Source organism: Pinus tabuliformis, chromosome 5_1 (assembly GCF_031772625.1).
Source record: "Pinus tabuliformis cultivar Carrire ecotype Pingquan chromosome 5_1, CPIR1, whole genome shotgun sequence".
NCBI classification, from domain to species: Eukaryota; Viridiplantae; Streptophyta; class Pinopsida; order Pinales; family Pinaceae; genus Pinus; species Pinus tabuliformis.
The window spans coordinates 568,367,595-568,389,840 of NC_142305.1; the positions used below are offsets into that span (position 1 = coordinate 568,367,595).

General features: G+C 37.6%; 1 protein-coding gene and 1 pseudogene across 1 annotated transcript; one reads left to right on the forward strand and one right to left on the reverse strand.

Annotated features, from left to right (window-relative positions):
- The window catches only part of LOC149166095 (cellulose synthase A catalytic subunit 9 [UDP-forming]-like), an 80,882-nt pseudogene extending 65,137 nt beyond the window's left edge, over window positions 1-15,745 (reverse strand).
- Window positions 15,746-15,814: 69 nt separating this feature from the next.
- LOC149166096 (ribonuclease 3-like) lies at window positions 15,815-17,477 on the forward strand. The gene is made up of 4 exons (XM_089430043.1): window positions 15,815-15,862; window positions 16,086-16,184; window positions 16,318-16,418; window positions 16,958-17,477. Exons 1-4 carry the CDS (start codon window positions 15,815-15,817, stop codon window positions 17,475-17,477), a joined length of 768 nt encoding a protein of 255 aa, XP_089286169.1.
- The last annotated feature ends 4,769 nt before the right edge of the window (window positions 17,478-22,246 follow it).

Consider the following 22,246-nt stretch of genomic DNA (forward strand, 5'->3'; position numbering starts at 1 on the left):
CTGGCCATCAGTTTGTGGATGGAAAGTTATGCTTTTATTCAGTTTGGTGTCCATCAGTTCCCACAGAATTGACCAAAACTTCCACACAAATCAGGTGTCTCGATCAGATACAATGGAAGTGGGTAATCCAAAATGAACCCATACATGTTGAAAGAACAATTTTGTAGTTTGTTTAGTTCTAATCTGTTTATTACGAGGTATCAAAATACACATTTTTCTTAACCTATCCACAACAACATACAGATAATCATGACCTTTCCTAGATTTAGGCAGTCCTCCAACAAAATCCATGGAAACACTTTCCCAAGGATGTGAAGGAACTGGTAACGGAGTGTACAAGCCTAGTTTTCTATTGCTGGGCTTGCTTTTAGCACACATAGTACACCCTCTTACATATCTAGAAAATGTCTCGTTCATTTTTGGCCAATAACAAAATCTTTGCAGCTGTGCAATTGTTTTACTTACTCGAAAGTGACCCGATATTACAGAAGTGTGTGCTTCTCAAATTATCTTTACTCTTTCAATTTGTGGAATGCATAGCTTCCCACAATGATATAGGAGTCGGTCCTTTACATGATAATCTAATTCTTCTAATCGTTTGCCTTGACTTAAAGTTGCATATACATCTTTAAAGTCTATATCTTGAGCATATTGTTCAATGTAGCTCTCATGTAACATAGAATTATGCTCAAGTATACTAGATGCATTTATAATGGGTTTAGATAACATATCTAAAATTTTATTGTGTATGCCCTCTTTATATCTGATGACTAAATGAAACTGTTGTAGAAAACCCATCCATCTATAGTGTCTTGATTACTGCAACTTAGTTTGGGAGTGTAGATATTGTTGGCATTTTGGCACAAGTATGGCGCTATGGTACAAGTGTTGTCCTTGATGGCAACTCTATTTGGTGACAGATCTCAGTTCAGGTGCTCAAAATGAAGGAAATCTTTTATACACAGGTACACCTTGAAGAAGTCGTGTATACACGCGGGTTATACGTTCCAAAGTCGCGTATGCATATACACGCACTTTTATGCACATAAAAGCGCGTACATGGTGGGAAACTTACCTTTGGTCCGTGGTTGTCAATCCTTGGAATTTGAACCCATGGTTGTGGACCATTGTATCTCATCAGAAGAGTTGACCCCAGGTTTTGGGCCCTTGGTATTGTTTATTATGGTTTTGGCCCGTGGTATTGTGCAAGGCCTATAACTATAAAAGAGGAAGGAGATAATGTGGCAAGGCACCATCTGAATTATTGAATATCTGATATTGTGCTAGATCTGGAATACGTGTGATCGGGTTATGGTGCAGATCTAGATCTGAAAAAGGAGGAACCTAAGCGAAAAAAGGATAAGGACTATTGATGGATCTAAATCTCCAGGCTTGATCATTGGTACCTCCGTATGATTTTGATCTGTTATATGTGGCGCACTCTTGATCTATAAATCTGGGCTAACTAATGTCTGAATTCTTAAAATAATAAATTGTCCTTTATAGATCTGTACGCAGGTTCAGTGAATTGAAGGTGCATATACACGCTTCTTCTATGAATAAAAGACGTGTATACGCAGGTTGGTTGTGGTACAGAAGCGTATACTCACAGGTTGATGAACAGTGAAGTAGCGTATATATCTTGATTTATGTTCTAGCTGCTTCTGTTTTATTGCTGCAATGCTCTGGGTTCAGACTTGGTGTTTGATTACAGTTACTGTGTTCTGGGTACAGTGGTCAGAGAAGTGCTTATTTGTTTCAGCTTTTGATTGGTGAAAAGGAGTTTGGGTTATGCAGAAATTCTTGATGTTTGATTGATGTTACTTGTGGATCTAGTCTGAAAATTAATGAAACGAGGTCCCTAAAAGCAAAGAGAAGGTTGCAGCCTTCTGCAGGTAGGAGCCTGCATAATAGTATCTCAAGCTAGTACAAGAACTAAGGGGGTTGGAGCTCCCTTCCAGGAAAGCTGGAAAATGAGAGAGAGTTGTAGCTCTCTGCAAGTTGCAGCCTACATACTGGTAAAGACTGCTCCAGTACAAGACATTGTAAATAGAAGTTTATAATTGAAAAGAAGATAGAGATGAATTGCAACAGGGGGTTTTCACCCACATTGGGTTTCCTCCTTATATCTTGTGTTCTTGTATGTGACTATCTTCTACTCTGTTTCACTATTTATGATATTGTTTATGTGCATCTGAATCACAGATTAATAACTGACATCTGAAAGATAATTCAAATTATAAGTCTGCTTGATATACGCGGGTTTCTTTGTCTGGAGTTGCGTATATACGCGGTTTATATTAACTGAAGTAGCGCATATCATCTGGAATTGAAAAAGGAAATATTTGGCTTGATAATACTGATTCACCCCCCCCCCCCTCTCAGTATTATTTTCAACAATTCGTATCAGAGCAGGTCCTCAAGAGATGACTAATCTCAAAATTTGCTTAGAAGAGATGACTAATCTCAAAATTTCCTTAGAAGAGAAAAGTGCAATTATTGATTCTCTACAATGTCAACTGGCTGAAAGGGAAAAACATGAAAAATTGGAAAGTGAAATTGTTTGTCTTAGAAAGGAGATTGAGAAAACAAAAGCTATTAATCAAAAATTTATTAAAGGATCTGAAACTCTGGATGAGATTATCAATGTGCAACATTCTCCACTAATCAAGACAGGTCTTGGATATAATGGAGAAACATCTCAAGCATCCACATCCAAAAGTTATCTTGATGCAACAAGGAGGAGCGAGCAAAGGCCTAATAGAAATCATCAGGTAAATCAGGGACAATTTACCTCAAAAACAAATAAAGACTATCAAGAAAATCGGGGGCAAACTACCTTAAGGACAAATAGAAGCTACAATCAGCCACAGGTAAAATCTTCTCAATTTGCCTCAAGAATGGATGTCAATAGAAACCACAATCGGTTGGATGATAGATTTGACAATCGCAGGAATTTCTTCAATGGCCAATGTTTCTCTTGCCATAATTTTGGTCACAAAGCAGTTCAATGTGTTGCCTATAAGACAATCATGACGAGAGAAGCTCAAAAACAAAGGAATATGACTGAGATCACGAAAAGGACCTATAACAACTTTTCAGCCCTTGAAAATGAAGTTGAATGCTCTATTTGTAATAACTTTCGTCATGAAGATTTTGAATGCAGGAGCAGGTTTTGGAAGACAACTCAGAAGGAACAAACCTCAAGTGCCAGAACATGGAGAATGAAGGAACCACAACCAGAAAGATGTGGGATAGCTTTTTATGCAGAAGGACAGGAAAACCTATGGTATATCGACAGCGGATGTTCGAAGCGTATGACAGGGGATAAAGAAAAACTTGAATCATATACTGCATTAGAAAAGAGAAAGAAGGTTTCTTTTGGAAATGATACCCCTGCAGCTATAAAAGGAAAAGGGATTGCTCAGTTGAAAGAAAAGGTCAAAGCAGGAAATGTTTTGTATGTTGATGGATTGAAGCATAATATTCTGAGTGTCAGTCAGATGTGCGACCAAGGAACCGAGGTAATATTTAGATCAAATGGATGTCATGTTCGTGATCTTAATACAAGTGAAACAGCGATCAATGGTAGAAGAACTCCAAATAATCTATACATATTTGAAGAAGGACAACAACAATGCTATTTGAGCAAGGATGATGAACACTAGTTATGGCACCGGACGTTGGGGCATCTAAGTTTTTCACAAATAAGGAAAGCATGCAAATACCAGGCAGTTCGTGGTCTTCCAGATATCAAAATTCCAGACAACACCATATGCAAATCATGTCAGTTTGGAAAGCAAACTAGAACTAACTTTCCTGAGAAAGAAGGATCAACTAGCATACCTCTTCAGCTAGTCCATACAGATGTATGTGGTCCATTTAGGAAAAGGTCACCTCAAGGAGAAGAATACTTGATATTATTCATTGACGATTTCTCCAGGTTTGTTTGGTTAGGACGTATGAAGCACAAAGATGAAGCATTCGAAAAATTCAAATCCTTCAAAGCATTGGCTGAAAATGAATTAGGTTACAATTAAGTGCCTCAGGTCCAACAGAGGTGGGGAGTTTGCCTCAAATGAATTTTTCGATTTCTGTGAAGAACATGGAATAAGAAGGGAATTCTCTATAGCTAGGACTCCTTAGCAAAATGGTGTAGTGGAAAGAATGAACAAAACAATCCAACAAATTGCTCGTGCTATGCTTGATGAGTCTAGAACTCCCGCAACTTTCTGGGGTGAAGCTGCATATGCTGCGGTTGTTATTCTCAACAAAACAAATGTCTGAGTGAACAACACTCAAACTCCTCATGAGCTCTGGTATGTTGAGACTCCTTCGGTAAAGCATTTCAAAATTTTTGGGAGCAAATGCTATATTAAAAATACTGATGAGCAGCTTGGCAAACTTGAACCTAGAGCAGATGAAGGCATTCTTCTTGATTATTCTCCCTACAGCAAAGCATATAAGTGTTACAATAAAAGACTTGGAAGAATTGTTGACAGTATTGATGTAGTGGTTGATGAAAAAGGATACATCCCCAGGCAAGTAAATCATGAAAATATCGATGAAAATGAAGACTACTCTCCAAATCAGGCAGATAATGAAGAAGAACCCCAAGAGGCACCAGAGGAACAGATAAGGATAGAAGAGAAGACTCCATCCATATATGTTCAGAAGAATCATCCAGAATCTCAAATTTTGGGGCAGAAAGAGGCAGGTATACAAACAAGAAGAACAATAGCAGAAGCTTCAAGCTATTTGGCATTGCTCTCTTCCACTGAACCGCAAAATGTAAAAGAAGCATGCAAAGATGAGTGTTGGGTTAAGGCAATGGATGAAGAGCTTGAGCAGATCGAAAAGAACAACACTTGGGAGTTGGTTCCTAGACCAAAAGACAAGAATGTCATAGGAACAAAATGGATCTTCAAGATCAAGTTGAATGAAAATGGGGAAGTTATTAGAAACAAGGCCAGACTTGTTTGCAAAGGGTATGCTCAACAGGAAGGAATAGACTTTGAAGAAACTTTTGCTCCCATTGCTAGACTTGAGGCCATCAGAATGTTCCTTGCCCTCTCTAGCTTTCAAAAATTCAAAGTATTTCAAATGGACGTGAAGTCAGCCTTTTTGAATGGAGACTTGGAAGAAGAAGTGTACATTGAGCAACCAGATGGCTTTATCCTTGGAAATGATCCAAATCTTGTATGCAGACTTAAAAAAGCTCTCTATGGGCTTAAGCAAGCTCCAAGGGCTTGGTACTATCGGTTGGACAAATACCTTCATCAACAAGGATTTTCAAAAGGGTCAGCAGATAGCAATCTATATATAAAAATTGAAAATAACAAATTGCTAATACTTGTTGTGTATGTAGATGATATTATCTTTGGGAGCAATGAAGAAGCTATGAGTCAAAGCTTTGCCTTGGTAATGCAGAAAGAATTCGAAATGTCATTACTTGGAGAATTGACATATTTTCTTGGATTGCAAATCCAACAAAATGAAGGCGGTATTTTCTTGTCTCAAACCAAGTACCTCAAGCAGATCTTGAAGAAGTATGTCATGGAAGATTCGAAACCAGTATGTACCCCCATGGTTACAGGATGCAGCCTTAGTGCAAATGATGAATCAGTAACAGTGCATCAACCAACCTATAGATCCATGATTGGGAGTTTGCTTTATTTGACAGGTACCCAACCAGATATTATGCATGCAGTGGGAATAGTTGGAAGGTTTCAGGCAAATCCAAAAGAAACTCATCTTCAGGTAGTAAAGAGAATCTTCAAGTACCTTCAAGGAACTCAAAACTATGGCTTATGGTATCCTAGAGATACAGATCTCACACTTCATGCTTACACAGATGCAGATTGGGCTGGAAGCGTGGATGACAGGAAGAGCAAAAGTGGTGGTGCATTCTTTATGGGTTCTAGATTAGTATCTTGGTTCAGCAAGAAATAGAGTTCGATTGCTTTATCTACAGCAGAAGTGGAATATGTGGCTACTGCATCTTGTTGCACACAACTCCTTTGGATGATGAAAACCTTGCAGGATTTTCAAATCACTTGTACTCCACCTGTCTCTATCTTATGTGATAATACAAGTGCAATAAGCATTTCAAAGAACCCAGTCATGCATTCAAAGACCAGGCACATACCGATCAAGTATCACTTTCTTCGGGAACAAGTGTTGGAACAAAAAGTCAAATTGGAGTATGTTCCCTCTAAGGAACAAGTTGCTGATATTGTCACCAAACCACTGCCCAGGGAAACTTCTGAATATCTCAGACAGAAGTTGGGAGTCATTGATGCTTCATCGTGCTGTTGAAGCTTGTCTGTTCCAAGAAACGTTGGTGTACGCGAGTTGGATGAGGGGTATCCGCGTACATACGCCAATTTATGCAAGTGCAGTCGCGTATATGGAGTTCTGAAGAAAATCAGCAAGGACAGACTCCGGTTGAAGAGCATCTGATATGGGTCTGTCAGAGATCATTAGGCACAGGTTCAGGGGGAGCAGTTAATCTTCTAATAATGCATTGTTGGCATTACCTTAGAAGTTCTTGGTTCTAGTACTCAAGCTGTTTTGGTTCAGGTGGATCAGCTGCAGAAAGGAGATCAGAAGGGGAACATGATTGTTGATATCTACAGTGATTGTCACATGCTGCGTTGCATAGTCTTGATATTTCGTCTCTATGTCATGTATATTTTGTTATCAAGGTCATGTAACGGCCTATTTTGGTTTCCCCACTATGCCTGGGATGATTGATGTGTTTGGTTGTCATGTGTAAATTTTTGATGTATCCCCACTTGGTTGGGTGGATGATCCCCACTTGGTTGGGTAATGGTTGTATGTATTGAGTCTTTTGGTGCTAGGAAGGTCTTTTATGATGTATAAGTCATGGTTCTTCTTGAAGAACATCTTTTACAGATCTTGCCTACTGTCAGGGGGAGCATGTTCAGCACAACAGAGCAGAGGTATCAGCATGTACTCAGGAGGAGCACAACCCTTTGCCCTTGATGAAAAAGGGGGAGGAGGACTTTGAGGATCTTGGGGTTGCCATCAAGTCCAAAGGGGGAGATTGTTGGCATTTTGGCACAAGTATGGCGCTATGGTACAAATGTTGTCCTTGATGGCAACTCTATTTGGTGACAGATCTCAGTTCAGGTGCGTAGAATGAAGGAAATCTTTTATACGCAGGTACACCTTGAAGAAGTCGCGTATACACGCGGGTTATACGTTCCGAAGTCGCGTATGCGTATACACACACTTTTATGCACATAAAAGCACGTACATGGTGGGAAACTTACCTTTGGTCCGTGGTTGTTAGTCCTTGGAATTTGAACCCATGGTTGTGGACCATTGTATCTTGTCAGAAGAGTTGACCCCAGGTTTTGGGCCCTTGGTATTGTTTATTATGGTTTTGGCCTGTGGTATTGTGCAAGGTCTATAACTATAAAAGAGGAAGGAGATCATGTGGTAAGGCACCATTTGAATTATTGAATATCTGATATTGTGCTAGATCTGGAATACGTGTGATCGGGTTATGGTGCAGATCTAGATCTCAAAAAGGAGGAACCTAAGCGCAAAAAGGATAAGGACTATTGATGGATCTAAATCTCCAGGCTTGATCATTGGTACATCTGTATGATTTTGATCTGTTATATGTGGCGCACTCTTGATCTATAAATCTGGGCTAACTAATGTCTGAATGCTTAAAAGAATAAATTGTCCTTTATAGATCTGTACACTAGTTCAGTGAATTGAAGGTGCGTATACACGCTTTTTCTGTAAATGAAAGACACGTATATGCAGGTTGGTTGTGGTACAGAAGCGTATACTCGCAGGTTGATGAACAGTGAAGTAGTGCATATATCTTGATTTATGTTCTAGCTGCTTCTGTTTTATTGCTGCAGTGCTCTGGGTTCAGACTTGGTGTTTGATTACAGTTACTGTGTTCTGGGTACAGTGGTCAAAGAAGTGCTTATTTGTTTCAGCTTTTGATTGGTGAAAAAAAGTTTGGGTTATGCAGAAATTCTTAATGTTTGATTGATGTTACTTGTGGATCCAGTCTGAAAATTAATGAAATGAGGTCCCTAAAAGCAAAGAGAAGGTTGCAGCCTTCTGCAGGTAGGAGCATGCGTACTAGTATCTCAAGCTAGTACAAGAACTAGGGTGGTTGGAGCTCCCTTCCAGGAAAGCTGGAAAACGAGAGAGAGTTGTAGCTCTCTGCAGGCTGCAGCCTGCGTACTAGTAAAGACTGCTCCAGTACAAGACATTGTAAATAGAATGTTAGCCTCTCTCATAAAACAATAATAAATCCAAAAATAAATTAATTAATTAAAAATTCCAAGTTAGGAATTTGTGCCTATCTCTTGGGTTGTTCCTCTAAGATAGGAGTTAGTTTAGGTAACTCCTATATTGGTGTGTCTGGTGAGAAATTATCTCAACCAAAGGAGAAATTATCTCAACCAAAGGTGTCTAAGATAGAACGCACTATCTTGAGACCAATATCTCTCATCTATTTATTTGTAACACTATATTCAATTTGGTAATGTAAGAATGAGAGTGAGAGAGAATACATGAGGCTTCAGCCTTTTTCCGTCAATATTGTGTCTCTGTTTTTTATATGTGTTTTCCTGTAATTTGTGTGAGTTAATCTCATTCTCATCATAGAAGTTTCTAATTAAAAAGAAGATAGAGACGAATTGCAGCAGGGGGTTTTCACCCACATTGGGTTTCCTCCTTATATCTTTTGTTCTTGTATGTGACTGTCTTATACTCTGTTTCACTGTTTATGATATTGTTTATGTGCATCTGAATCACAGATTAATAACTAACATCTGAAAGATAATTCAAATTATAAGTCTGCTTGATATACGTAGGTTTCTTTGTCTGGAGTTGCGTATATACGCGGTTTATATTAACTGAAGTAGCGTATATCATCTGGAATTGAAAAAGGAAATATTTGGCTTGATAATACTGATTCACCCCCCCCCCCCCCCTCTCAGTATTATTTTCAACAGATATTGAAGTGGTTGATGATCAGTATGTATTACTGTCTCTTTGTCCATTAAGTAATGTTTCCACTTTTTCATACTCTGCACTAATGCATACAATTCTTTATCATATGTAGGATAGTTAACTAATACATAATTAAATGTCTCAGAATGATAACATATCGGTTTACCGTGCTGTGTCAACACTGCTCCCATGGCATAGTCACTGGCATCTGTTTGGATCTCAAATGGTCTTTGAAGATTAGGTAGTGCTAGTACTGGTGCTATACTAATCTTTTCTTTCAAGGTGTCAAAGGCTTTCTGCTATTTGCCTCCACACTAAAACACCTTGTTCAATTCTGTTAAAGCATGTAAGGGAGCTGCAATTAAGGAAAAGTTAGAAATGAACTTTCTGCAATATTGTGCTACTCCTAAGAAGCTCCTAACTTCTGTAGCAGATTTGGGTTTAGGCCAATTTACAATGATTGCCACCTTAGAGGGATCTATCTTCAATTCACCACCCCCTATTATATGTCCCAAATAATTCAAATATGTTTTACAAAATTCACATTTTGAGAGTTCAACATAAATTTTTTCTCTTTTCAAAACATCTAGTGTCTGCTTAACATGCTTTAAATGTTCTTCCCATATTTTGCTAAATATCAGAACGTCATCCAGATACACAATAACAAAATCATCAAGAAAAGGTTTGAGTACATCATTCATTATTCTCATGAAAGTAGCAGGAGGATTAGTTAAGCCAAAAGGCATAACCAGCCACTCATACAATCCCTGCTTTGTTTTGAAAACAGTATTCCATGCATCTGGTTCTACAACTCTGATTTGATGGTATCGACTATGCAAGTCTAACTTGGAAAAATAAACAGCTTCTTTCAATTGATCTAACAGATCATCTATGCAAGGAAGGGGATAACGATTTTTTATTGTTATCTTATTCAGTGCTCAGTAATCAATGCACATTCTCCACGAACCATCTTTCCTTCTCACCAAAACGATTGGTGACACACATGGTGATGTGCTAGGCCTGATGAACCCTTTCTCGAGCAACTCCTACACCTGCTTCTTGATTTCTGCATTCTCTAAAGCAAACAACCTATACACCCAAATGTTAGGCAATGGAGCATCTTGCTGCAAAATAATATCATGCACTATTTCCTTTCTGGATGGCAGACCTTTAGGTTCTTGAAACAAGATATCATACTTTGAAACAACTTTTTCTAAATCAGCTTGCTGTTCAACATTACAACCCTCAAATACATTGGTTCTATAAGGTTTCTTTTCCTTTACAACCATCATTAAAAATTGTTTGCATGAATTTATCATTCATTTCATTTGCCTTGAGTTTATGAGAGTATAAGTATTCTTGAGCTTATGAGCTCTTACAAATTATTCAATTCCATCTTTAACAAGTAGATACTTGTTCTCATCTCTATAGAAAATAGCTTTTCTGTCATACAAGTAAGGACTTCCTAAAACAATTCCACATATATCCAAAGGAATTATGTCTAACTCAACCTCATCTACAAATGCTGACCCAAAAGAAAACTTGAGTTTGGATTGTCTAGTCACTTGTAGTTGTGCTTTATCATTTAACCATCCTAGTGGGTATGGTTTCTTGTGAGGTGTAGTCAGTAATCCCAACTTCTTTAGAATTTCTTCAGAAATTAAATTTTCTTCTGAGCCACTATCAAACAAAGTATCAATCTTTTGATGTTTGGAAATAACTCGAATATGGAAAAGCTCATGTCTTTTTCTCTCATTTTCTTCGTCAATAGTAGATTGTGTAGAATTACTAGTAGATGCTTCAGAATTCTTACCTTTTATACTTGTGGCCGCAATGGTTGTTTCATCTCCTGAGTCCGCCCCCAAATCTTTCTGAATGGCTGCAACAATCTTCTTCTTGTTGCCCTTGAACTTCTTAGGTCTCAGCTTCGAATGTAGAATCCAACAGTGCTCATCATCATGCCTATCCTTCTTACAGTGAGTGCATGAAGCCTTTCTTTTCTGTGTAGTGTTGGCCTTCCTTGCTTTCCATTTCTATTTTCTTTTCTCCTTATTCTTGCTTGCAGTGGGTTGGGATGATCCCCCAACTTCTGGGTTTCCATTCTTTCCTCTAGCTTCTAGATGAGTAGCTTGTACAAATACCTCATCTATACTAGTAGGATTAAACATGAGGATAGTGTGCTTCATGTAGCTGTGTAGACCACCGATGTACTTCAACAGAATCTTAGGTGAGTCTAATGAGATTCCTAGAATCAATGCTCTCTTCCTAAATTCTTGGGTGTCACCTTGTACACTTTTCCCTTTCAACTGTCGAAGAGTTTTCCAGCTCATCATGGCTTGCTACATGTAGGCCAATGGATAGAATTGCTTTTTGATTGCAGAAACAAATTCACTCCAGACATAAATTGTTTTACCATGTCTCTTCATGTCATCTTGGGTCCTACCTTCGCACCAAGCTAAGGCAGTGCCTCCAAGGCATAGGCTTGCCAGCTGAATCTTTCTCTTGTCTGAATCAATACTCTGCACTCTGTAATAAACATCTAGTTTAATCAAAGATGTATTCTTTTTATGTTCAGGGCTATTAGGAGGTGTGAGAAAACTTTCTTCTTTCCCTTTGCCTTTTGAGTGGTCATGGAGGAGAGAATCATCTTCTCCTTTGTCTTGTTTGGAGCCTGATGAATCTTCATCCTTTTGTTTTCTAAAATCCTTATACATTTCCTCCACCATGGACCTTATGGCTAGGAAACTATCTATGAATTGAGGGTTTGGCCCCATAGATCCTTCCTTTGACATTGTCTTCTGAGGATAGACTCTCCCAATTTCAGGATTAGTTTCGACCAACTCTCCTTCTCCTAATTTGAGCTTTGATCTAGTTAGCATTCAACAACCAAATCCAGCACAAGCTTGTCTAACCTTAACAACATAGAGCTCTGATACCACTTGATATGAAAATCACTTGTGCATGATCTCAGTTAATTAATTAATGTAGGTACTACAAACTCATGTGTTGGTGTGTGTGTTTATGTTATCTTAGGCAACAGATCGATAAGATTGCAAAATACACAGACAATGGAAAACAATAAGAGAAACACAGCAAGCAAATGCAAAACACAACAATTTAATAAGGAGTTCACCCAATCCTCCTGGGCTACATCTCTGGTCTATCTTTCAGTGGTGGCCTTCTTTATTGTGTCTTTAAGCAGAGTTTTTACAATGAGGAGCTCAATTTGAGTCTCCTGAAATAGATGATGCTTAGTAGGGTGGTTCTTGGATTCCCCAAGCCACTAGAGTACACAAACTCCCCCTTACTAAGTCTCGACCTCAACTAGTCTTAATGGGATGAGTCCAATTTGGTACTCAATTCCCGACAGATATCCTCTCAGGGATTGCTTGAACCTCTCAAGCCTGTTTCTGTATGTAAGATCCTACTTTAGCTTTGCAAGTCAGCTTGACTCTCTGCTCTCTGCTTCTTGCTTCACTCTCTGTTCTGTTTCCTCTATCTCACTGTCTCCCCTTCTGTTCTCTGTCTGTTCGTGGCTTAAAGCCAATCTGTCTCTTGACTGTTTGCTTCCTTTTCCGTCTCTTCAGATTGCCTGCTGTTGTCTGCTTGGAATTCCCTACCTCTGTGTCATCGCCACAGTGTAATGTTTCACAGGGAGGTGGCCACTAGTCTTCTCACGAACTGAGCGCCAGCTCTTCCTCGACGGTTTGCTATTTTGGTTACTCTGTGAAATGATTCATCCGCTAGCTTAGCAGTCAAATCGGACTTCAAACCCTTATGTGCCATGGCTTATTTCTCCCTCAAGTTCGGTCATCCATCGGGTGCAATCTCCACCTTTAGATCTGGGGCCTCTAGATCCTACGGTTATTGCTTTTATCGCGTGGTTGACTTGCTCGGACGTTAGCCCACGATGAGAGTGGTTTTATCTCTCATCTGCCGGAGACGTGTCAATCAATGTATGGAATCGCTTGGTCTTCGGCCAAACTCACTTACCGCCCGAAACGCCTCCAATATTCCGCCGATTTTGGAGCGTAAGACCCGCCCGTTGTTTCAGTGCTCTTCCCATGGTTCTCGAGTTTTCCTTGTGACCGTGCGCTTAGGGCTATTCCTTCTCAAGGGGTTTTTCCCAGCGATGTGTGATCGCGCATCAGAAACAACCTCCTTTTCCTGATCTGGATTTCCCAATTGCTAGTTTGCGCCACTACGTGGTCTCCATGGACCAATAGTCAGCGCGCTTTGACCGAGGTCCTCGTTGTTCCGTGCTGGCTACAAACTGACATTGTCCAGAGGTCTTTTCTAATATCTCATTGTTCACAAGTTTTTGAAGTCCGTCATGATTTGAACAGTCATAGAACTCTGATAATATTCAAGGAGCCAATTCGGATCACATAAGCCTTTTTATCATTGAGGCCTCTATTTTCTTCATTTTCCTTAATTTTCCTTCTAATTTCCCTCTCATGCAAATTTGTGTCTCCTCACGTTTCTTTTCTCCTATTTTCCTTAATTTTCATAAATAAATTGTCAATTATGTCTCTTTGCCTTTGTCAATGCCTTTGTCAATTCCTTTGTCAATTTTCTTAGTCATTGATAAACCGAAAGTGATGCTCACTATAGTGCTTTTTCCAACATTCAACTTCGAATATGTGTCATGTGATCTTGGTCTTATTTCACCTTTATTAACCTTTATTACATGATCGTTTAAATTGGGGTTATAATTCCACTTTCCTTTTGGTGCCAGTGTATGTCTGATACATTGAAAGATTCACATAAAGTCTTGGAATATGCAAGACATTCTGAAAAATTTCATCTTTGAACTGCACTCTTCCTTGTCCAGTTTCTTCAACTGTAGAATTGTCTCCCACGAGAATAGGAGGTCCCGAGTATACTTGTAGAGAAGAAAAAGAATCATTTTAAGAAGCCATATGATGTGAAGCTCCTGAATCGATGATCCATTCTTGTGGTGTAGAATGAAGAGCAATCAAAGCATGACCATTACCCCTTGTTTCTAATGGGTTTTCTTCCGTTTTCTTCTTGACACTTTCTCGAATGTGATTACTAAGATTATTCTACAGAAGAGTCTTTTCCATCAGATCAATAGTCTTTTGCATGCAAGGGGATTCAGGATGATAGCATCTATTACAATAAAGACACTTGGAGTCTCCTTTCTTTCCGTTCTTACCATTAGAGATGGAAGAGTCATCTTGAGGTTTTTGATTTCCTCACTTTCTGGGATCTGGATCTCTTTCCCTTCCTTTGCCTTTGGATTGTTGATTTGGTTTTGAGTTGGAATTTCCCTTTTCATGCGTGGGAAGAGCATGTGCATTTGAAGACTTTAATCAACCCATTTGAATGAGCTTATCTTTCTCATGAATGAGAGACTCAACAAATGCATGAAGTTTGGGCATTTTCCATTTATCTCCAGTAGCAAGTCTAAGTGTATAAAATGTAGAAACAAAAACAAAATATTCAGGACCTAATTTAGACAAAATAGAAAAGATAAATTCACTTTCCTGTTTGCATTTATCGATCCCACAATCTTCTAATTGAAGAAGAAATAATTTTAATTTTGTAAAGAAATCATGAATGTTCTCAAATTTGTCTAGATCTAAGGAATTTAGCTCATTTTCGAGAATATGAGCCTGCATCTCACCCGGCTTTCCAAATAAGTTCTCCAAAATTGTCCAGACTGATTCATAGTTTTGCAAAGCACAATGTTGGAGCTATGGTCAACAACAGAAGACCAAAAATCTTGTACATCCTATTGAAGTATCTAGATTTTTCAATGGTGGAATTGGGTTTAGCTTTTGTATCCATAACTATCTAATACAAGCATTTGCCTCTAAGGTGATGCAAAATCTCTGGCTTCCATTGGAAATAGTTATACAGAGTGAGAATAGTTGAAGATGGGAACTCAATTATTTCTTCTTGCACATGTAGCAGCAAATGCGCAATTCTCTAATATTCTGATTCGCAAATCAGATCTCCCAACAATTTCCCATTCTTAGATCTTCAAACCTGCAAAAGATAGTTCATTCACCTTCATAAGGCCCCTGCAACTTTGATGCCATGCAAATTATTAGAGCACAGATAAAGATATAGTTGAAGAATAATTGCATAAACTTACAAGAATTGAAAAAAAAAATTAGAAAAGAAAATGATTTTGATTACTCAATATTGATTGGAAAACCGATACATAAAGCAACTAAGTTAAGCTTAATTATATGAAATAACTAAGGGTAACTGAAACTAACTAAAGCTAAGTGTGCTTATGCAAGCGCTAAAAAATTGAACTTAAATGCACGCACATGCAAACATTGAACTTAATTGAACCTAATTAAACCTAACTAAGTGCATTTACATCAACAATTGAAGTTAATTGAACCTCATTGAGGCTAACTAAATTCATTTACACCAACCATAAATGAAAAAATAAAATAGATCTATGGTTTAGATGTTTGGGTTTCAGAATTTCTTCTATGGACATTGTAAATGAAATTTTTATTCTCCAATTTGTATGTTCAATTTCATAGGATGATGTTAAATGAGGTTAAAAATAGTAGGAATGCAGGGTAATTTATACCCCCAGTGTTCTTCGTCACCTTCGGGGCGCCGTATTTGAGTTATCAACTTCCACCGCTAAATGTGGAAGATTTCAGCATGAGGATCAACAGACCTGACGAATACTTACGCCTGATTTGGCAGAATCCACTGCGTATACCATGCCTGAGGTCATATCAACGCACAGGGCGTATTGAAGGTAACGTCAATGGCAAGATCGCAGTAGATAACGCCTTACGGGGTAATGGAGATCACACCAATGGCAAAATCGGACTACATAACGCCTGACTGGGTAAACAGAAGGAATTAATGTTAAGCGTTTCTATCCTATATTTATGCTCAATTAATTAAGGTTGAGCGTTTCTATCTTTATTTATGCTCAAATTATCATATTTATACATCACAGGCACACTACGCGATTACTCTCCGCTCAGGTTGTCTCATAAGTATTTGTTGACTGAACAGAGCCTTAGGAGATATCAACTGCATTCTCAAGGGAAATGGGCTTTAAGCAGAGTTCTCAGAAAATAAGAGATGCCATTTGCATGGCATTGCTCTGTTGTAGCATCATGAGCTTGGAGGCAGTACAAGCTCAGCTCATTTTGGCTCTGCAGGTAGATTCCATGCCAATTGTATGATTAAAAATGCTCCTAAAATTTTGTATATTTTCGAATCTAATTGTCTATATTGCTAGCATTCCTATCATCGAAATACTTAGATCCTCTGATTTCTGTGTTGTTTTAACAGTGGCCGGTAACCTACTGTATCATGAACAACTATAAGTGCCGGTGTCCTCCTAAGGTGGACTTTTTAATCCACGGTCTATGGAACGACCGTGGAAACTGCAAGTTTTTAGAGTTCCAACGTCGCTGGGTATTGTTATCTAACTATTAAGCATGCATCCGGCTTAACAGCAACCTGATTTATTTTAAGCTGTGATTTATTAAACATATTTAATGGTTTGCAAAAATGAAAAAGGCTAGATCAATCGAGGGTAGGTATTTAGTAAAATATAATCTATATGGTGCATATTTAATTTGTATATCTTCTGATTTTTTTATTTAATTTGTATGTTGTTGGAAATCGTAATTATTATGTAAATTTGGAGAGTTAACGAGGTTAACTGAAAGTTGAGTAAGTTAGAGTGAAGTTATATTTTAAGATGAGTTTAAATTTAATGTGTGAGCGTATATTAAGTTATTTTGGGTTCATTATAGTTATTAATATTTTTTTGTTTTTTGAGATGAATAAAAAAAAATTCTTAGATAGTGTATTTTGTGTGTTAAATTTGTGTTTTATCTTTTTTGTTTTCCAAACATTATGTACAAATGCATGCGCAAATTGTGTATATTTTGTGTCTTACATATATGTTTTATGCTATGTGTAGATGGATGCACAGATTGATGAGTCTAAGAGAAAGTCTGAACCTAGAATGGCCGTCTTTGAAGCTAGGAAGTAGTAATCAGGAGTTCTGGGAATGTGAGTGGGTGAAACACGCCTCTTGCTTCAATGTTCAGCCACGCCGTTATTTCCACACTACTCTGAGTCTCAAGAAAAGTGTCGATGACGCGCTGGCGAAGCGACGCATTCGTCCAGGACGGCGGACATATCAGATTCGTGATATCTCCAAAGCATTATATGCTAGTACAGGAGTATGGCCAGAGATTGGATGTAATGGAAAGAATCAGCTGTATCATATTTTTTTCTGTTTTGCAGACAGCACTCATAGGGAGCCTATCTGGTGCCCTGAACAGTATAGAACATGTAACCAAGATGAACGAGTCATATTTCCTCCTCCTCCAGCTGAACGCGATTGGTGTGTTCATCAATCTGACGGCCTCCTATCAAAAAACATGTCCACACTAGAGAGTTCAGAGTTTACAGGCGGTGATTCTTGTTCGATTTAAGGGTTCATGATATTCTCCGCTCATGTCTGTACATATTTTCTTGGAACAAGAGATATAATATAAATAAACTACTTGTAAATATATCCTTTTTGGGCTTTTCAATTAATGTTTGCATTGTACCGTGACATTCGGTGATCATTTAATGTTCACAGTATATAGTGATTTTGATTTTGAATTCTATTAAGTTTTATTTTAATTTTAACAGATTGAACTAAAGTAAGGAGAAGTGATATTGGATTGTCATTTTATAACTACGGAAACGACTGGAGCTCGAAATTAGCTGGTTTAGAGAATGCCTCTCTCTGTCAACGCATTTCTATGCGCCATCGTTACAATTATATACTCAATGTATATGTACTTTCCATGTACATACACAGAGTTCGTTCGAGAATAGTAAATTCTGACTTTTCTCACGATTATTGTTTAATCATAAGTATATTTGTGGATTATTAATCATGTATATCCACCTAGGTGTGTGAACTTTGGTTCTTACTTTATATTGATGTAATGAGATTCTCTCAAGTCCCACATAAACGATCAACCTGTTTAATGTTGTGTTAAAATGCATATTTTACATTATATCATAAATATATGTGGATAATGTTGGTTTAAGATTTATATTTTACATTATATTCTAAGTATATCCAGTTGACCTTGGGAAATGTAAGATTATATTCCGCTAAAAGAATCTCCTTAATTTAATAGGTTAAATAATGGTCAATATAAACCATTCACTTTCCATATATATTTTGATATGGTTTCATGTTATAAAAATAATTATTGTGTTTACTATTATTATGATGTGGATAATGTTGCTTTACTATTATGATGCCGATAATATTATATTTTGATATGGTTTCATGTTATAAAAATAATTATTGTGTTTACTATTATTATGATGTGGATAATGTTGCTTTACTATTATGATGCCGATAATATTGTTTTACTAAGCTGGTAACAATTTCTTAATTCCTTTTATGATTTTTAGTGCATTTTTTATTTATTTATTTATGGATGATTAAGTTTTCATGGATTTTTTTATAAATTTATTTTCTCATAAAAATAATGAAACATTTTTATTGCTAGAAATGATTAACTTTTTGGTGGTATCTATTAATGAGATCTTTCACTTATTTATTTTCTCATAAAAATAATGAAACATTTTTATTGCTAGAAATGATTAACTTTTTGGTGGTATCTATTAATGAGATCTTTCACTTATCGTTGTGCATGTAGATGCTGAAGGGTTTTCTATCCTTGATGAGATGGTACTTGATGGCTTTTTGCATGAAGATCACATACTACATGTATGTATATGGACTCTCAAATACAACTCCACATACATCAAGTGGAACTACATACAACTCTACTTCATCAATAAAATCAACATTAATAGAAAATTTTCTCTACTATTGGTTTACCTTTGTCTTTGCCTCCTTGTTGAGCCATCCCAATGGATATAAGCTAGGGTGGCCATAAGTCTCCACTCTTGGAATCTTGACTAGATGCATTTCTATGAGATTCTCTTGTGATCTTGAATCGAATAAAGCATCAATTTTCATCCTTGTGACTTCAATTTTTATATTTAAGAGGCTAGTTGTTTCCTCCACTTCTTGTTAATGAATGTTACTCAAATTCACCCCCTTCTTAACTAATGTACACATAATATTCTTATCCATGTATAAGCTTCTTTCTACTTGATTACCTATGGCCACGAGATTTTCTTGTTACCATCTTTCATTTAGTTATTTGGGTTTATCTCTAGATGTAGCTTCCAATACTTCTCCTATATAATACCATCAATGTTTCAGTGGTTGTAGTGGTTATTGGGATCTTCACATTGGTGTATTGTGGCTATTGTCTTGTCGTGTTCTCCCCCTTTCCACTTCTTCTTCCTCTCCATGGAAGCTTATTAGTATCCCTTTTGCTTTGATCCATTTGGTTTCCTTCTCTTCTGGCCTATGTTCTCAAAGTATTTTTCCTATATATAAGCCTCCTACATTATTCTAGGTTTGGATAGAAACACTTTCCACGCATCGCTATGTATACCCCTTAAATACTTAAGGAATATGTTTGGATTCTTTGGGGAGATAAATAGAAATATTTCCATATTCCTAAATTCCATGGTGTGTTCCTATACACCTGTCCTCTGTCTCTACCTAATGTAATGCCATTGGATCCACTAGTCCTCTACATAACTGATAGGGTATAACTGTGAATTTATGAGAACATTAAAAACCTCCCACTTATTCATTGAAGGATATCCATCCACTATCATAGTTTTCATGTCTCTTTCCCACTAGGTCATGGCATAGCCTTCTAATTTCATACGAGAAAATAAAATTTTATGTTCTTCATCAATGTGGTGAACACTAAATTAAACCTTTGACTGTTGCACCCATTGATTTAGCTTCAATGTGCCAATATCACCTTGATATGGCTTGATGTCAACATTCACTTCCATATTCAATATGGTGTATGGATAGGTCATGGTACTCAAACTTGCTTGTTACTTTTTTGGTTCTTTCTTAGTCTCCCTGTCTAGTTCTTCACGATTCTCTAATTTTCCCTCTAATTTGACCCATGAATTGGAAGCTAAATCTTCTTTAATTCCTAACTTGTTCTTCAAAGTTGTCATAAGGAGATTCATATTACAACTAATATCTATGGCAAATTATCCCAACCTTGAAAACCTCTCCTTTGTCACCTCTAGAGGGTTTTTAATAGATTTTTTAGCCATGGTTAGGGGCTTTCCGAATTTGTGCTTAAACTGACATGGATCCCATTCAACTTCCCACAAAATAACCAAAGACACCTTCTGATCTAGGTGCATATTGGTGGTCACCCACCTATTCCACTTGCACACCCAACATTGTTTCCTTTCAGTTTCCTACTTTCCAGCATACTTTATATTTTAAAAAAAAATTCAGGTCATCAAGTTCTAGAGTCGTTTTGAGACCCCAAAAGATTTTTTTTTGGTGAAACAATAAAATAATGGCCTATGACCGTTTTTTCGGTTGAAATTTATTTTCCTCAAATACACATTTTGAACGAGCTATTGTGGATTCAAAACAAAGATCATGTGCCAAAGTTACGACTGTGGGAAGTTGACATTCCAACTAACCCCATCAGGGCCCACAAATGTTTGGTGCTTCATCTCCTAGGGTTAAGCTTTTGGATGTTAAGAGTTTATAATTAATTATCCATGATAAAAGGGCCTTAGAACCTTATTGTAACTCATTTCAGAAGACATGTAGCCATCACATATATTCTCAGAGATAAGCTACCATGTGTTGAGCTAGTTTATTTCTTTTATTCATGTAAACAATTTTCAATAGTTGTTATTTATTAATTGAAGTTTTGTTTTACCATATTTTAGTGTTTTTTTGTTTAAATTTGTATTTCATTTTGTTCATTCATAAATCCTGACTAATGTTATTAGAGTGGTTTTCTCTTGCTCTTTTTTTCTATGCATTTCCCCAACGAGCTCGGGGTACAAGGAGTTGGGACTTCAACTAGTTGAACCCTTGCAAGACTATCCTCACCTACCCTAATGGCCTCCCATGGAAGAAGAGAATAAAGATGAGGTTGTAGGATATCCTTTCAAAATGTTGCTTGAAGAGGCCCTCGAGCAACAAATGAATGATATGATGGACAATTTTTCCCATATCTTTCGACCAATATTAGCAAGAAAAGCATCTTCATCCAAAAATCACTTTGGAGGCATAATCCCCTTAAGGTACAAGTTTACTTTAATATTCCTATATTTGAAGCCCAATAGATGTAGATGCCCTAGATAGATGATTAAATATGTCAGAAGGATATTTCGGTCCATAATTTTTCCTGATAGGGAAAATATTACTTTTTCACTCCTCAAAGCCACTCCTGATGTCAAGGACTAGTGGGAAACTTACAGTTATCAGAGGGACGAGGAGGAACCCTAACTATTTTCAGCCGAACCCGCTTGGAATTCTTTCAAAGATGTTGTCAAGGAACAATATTACCTTGTTGGAAGCTATGAGGATAAGCACATAAATTGGACCACACTACAGTAGGAAAGGGACCAAGATGTGTTGGAGTTCACAAAATTTTCTATACCATATGCAGGAATTTAGGTATGCAGAACTTTGAGTGACATATGATACTCAAGTACTATGGTTGTCTGTACAAATACATCCAGGAAGAAATGGAGTTCTTAGACATATCCTTGCTTGGTGAAAGATGTAAATATGTTGTGAAGATCGAGTAGAAATTTAAATAGAAGAATCGAGACTTTGGATCTATGAACCCAAAGCATGGAAAAGGCACCTCCAAGCCGCAAAACAAAGGACAAAGCCAAGGTGGAGTGAACCAAGACAACTCATCGAAGCCACAAGCAAAGAATAACATTGTGAAGAGGAAGAAATACATTGGAAAGTGGTGTGAGTTCCACAAGAGCCCCACCCATAACACAAATGAGAGTCACACCAAGCAGTCACTGGTGGCTAAGCTATAGGCTTCAAATTTAGATGCATGTTCTGACTTTGAGCCAAAAGCCAACAAGGGGAAGCAGATTATTGATGAAGAACCTAGTGCGACTGTTGCAACCGCCAAGGTCTAAGAGTTTGAGCCCAAATATCCAAAGGAGTGGGTGTGTCTCTTCCACTCACAAATGTGGGTGAAGGGTTCTCCACTGCAGTTCATTATCGAAAATGGGAGCCAAAAGAACATCATATTAGCATAGGTACTTAAGTGCTTGGGCTTGCCGACCACACCACACTTGCAACCAC

What these genes read in the sequence shown, in the direction of transcription:
- LOC149166096 (XM_089430043.1), top strand. Translation starts at nt 15,815, where the DNA reads ATGGAGATCACACCAATGGCAAAATCGGACTACATAACGCCTGACTGG. An exon ending in ACTACATAACGCCTGACTGG is followed by an intron (nt 15,863 to 16,085) that starts GTAAACAGAAGG and finishes GGCTTTAAGCAG; the next exon opens with AGTTCTCAGAAAATAAGAGA. An exon ending in AGCTCATTTTGGCTCTGCAG is followed by an intron (nt 16,185 to 16,317) that starts GTAGATTCCATG and finishes TTGTTTTAACAG; the next exon opens with TGGCCGGTAACCTACTGTAT.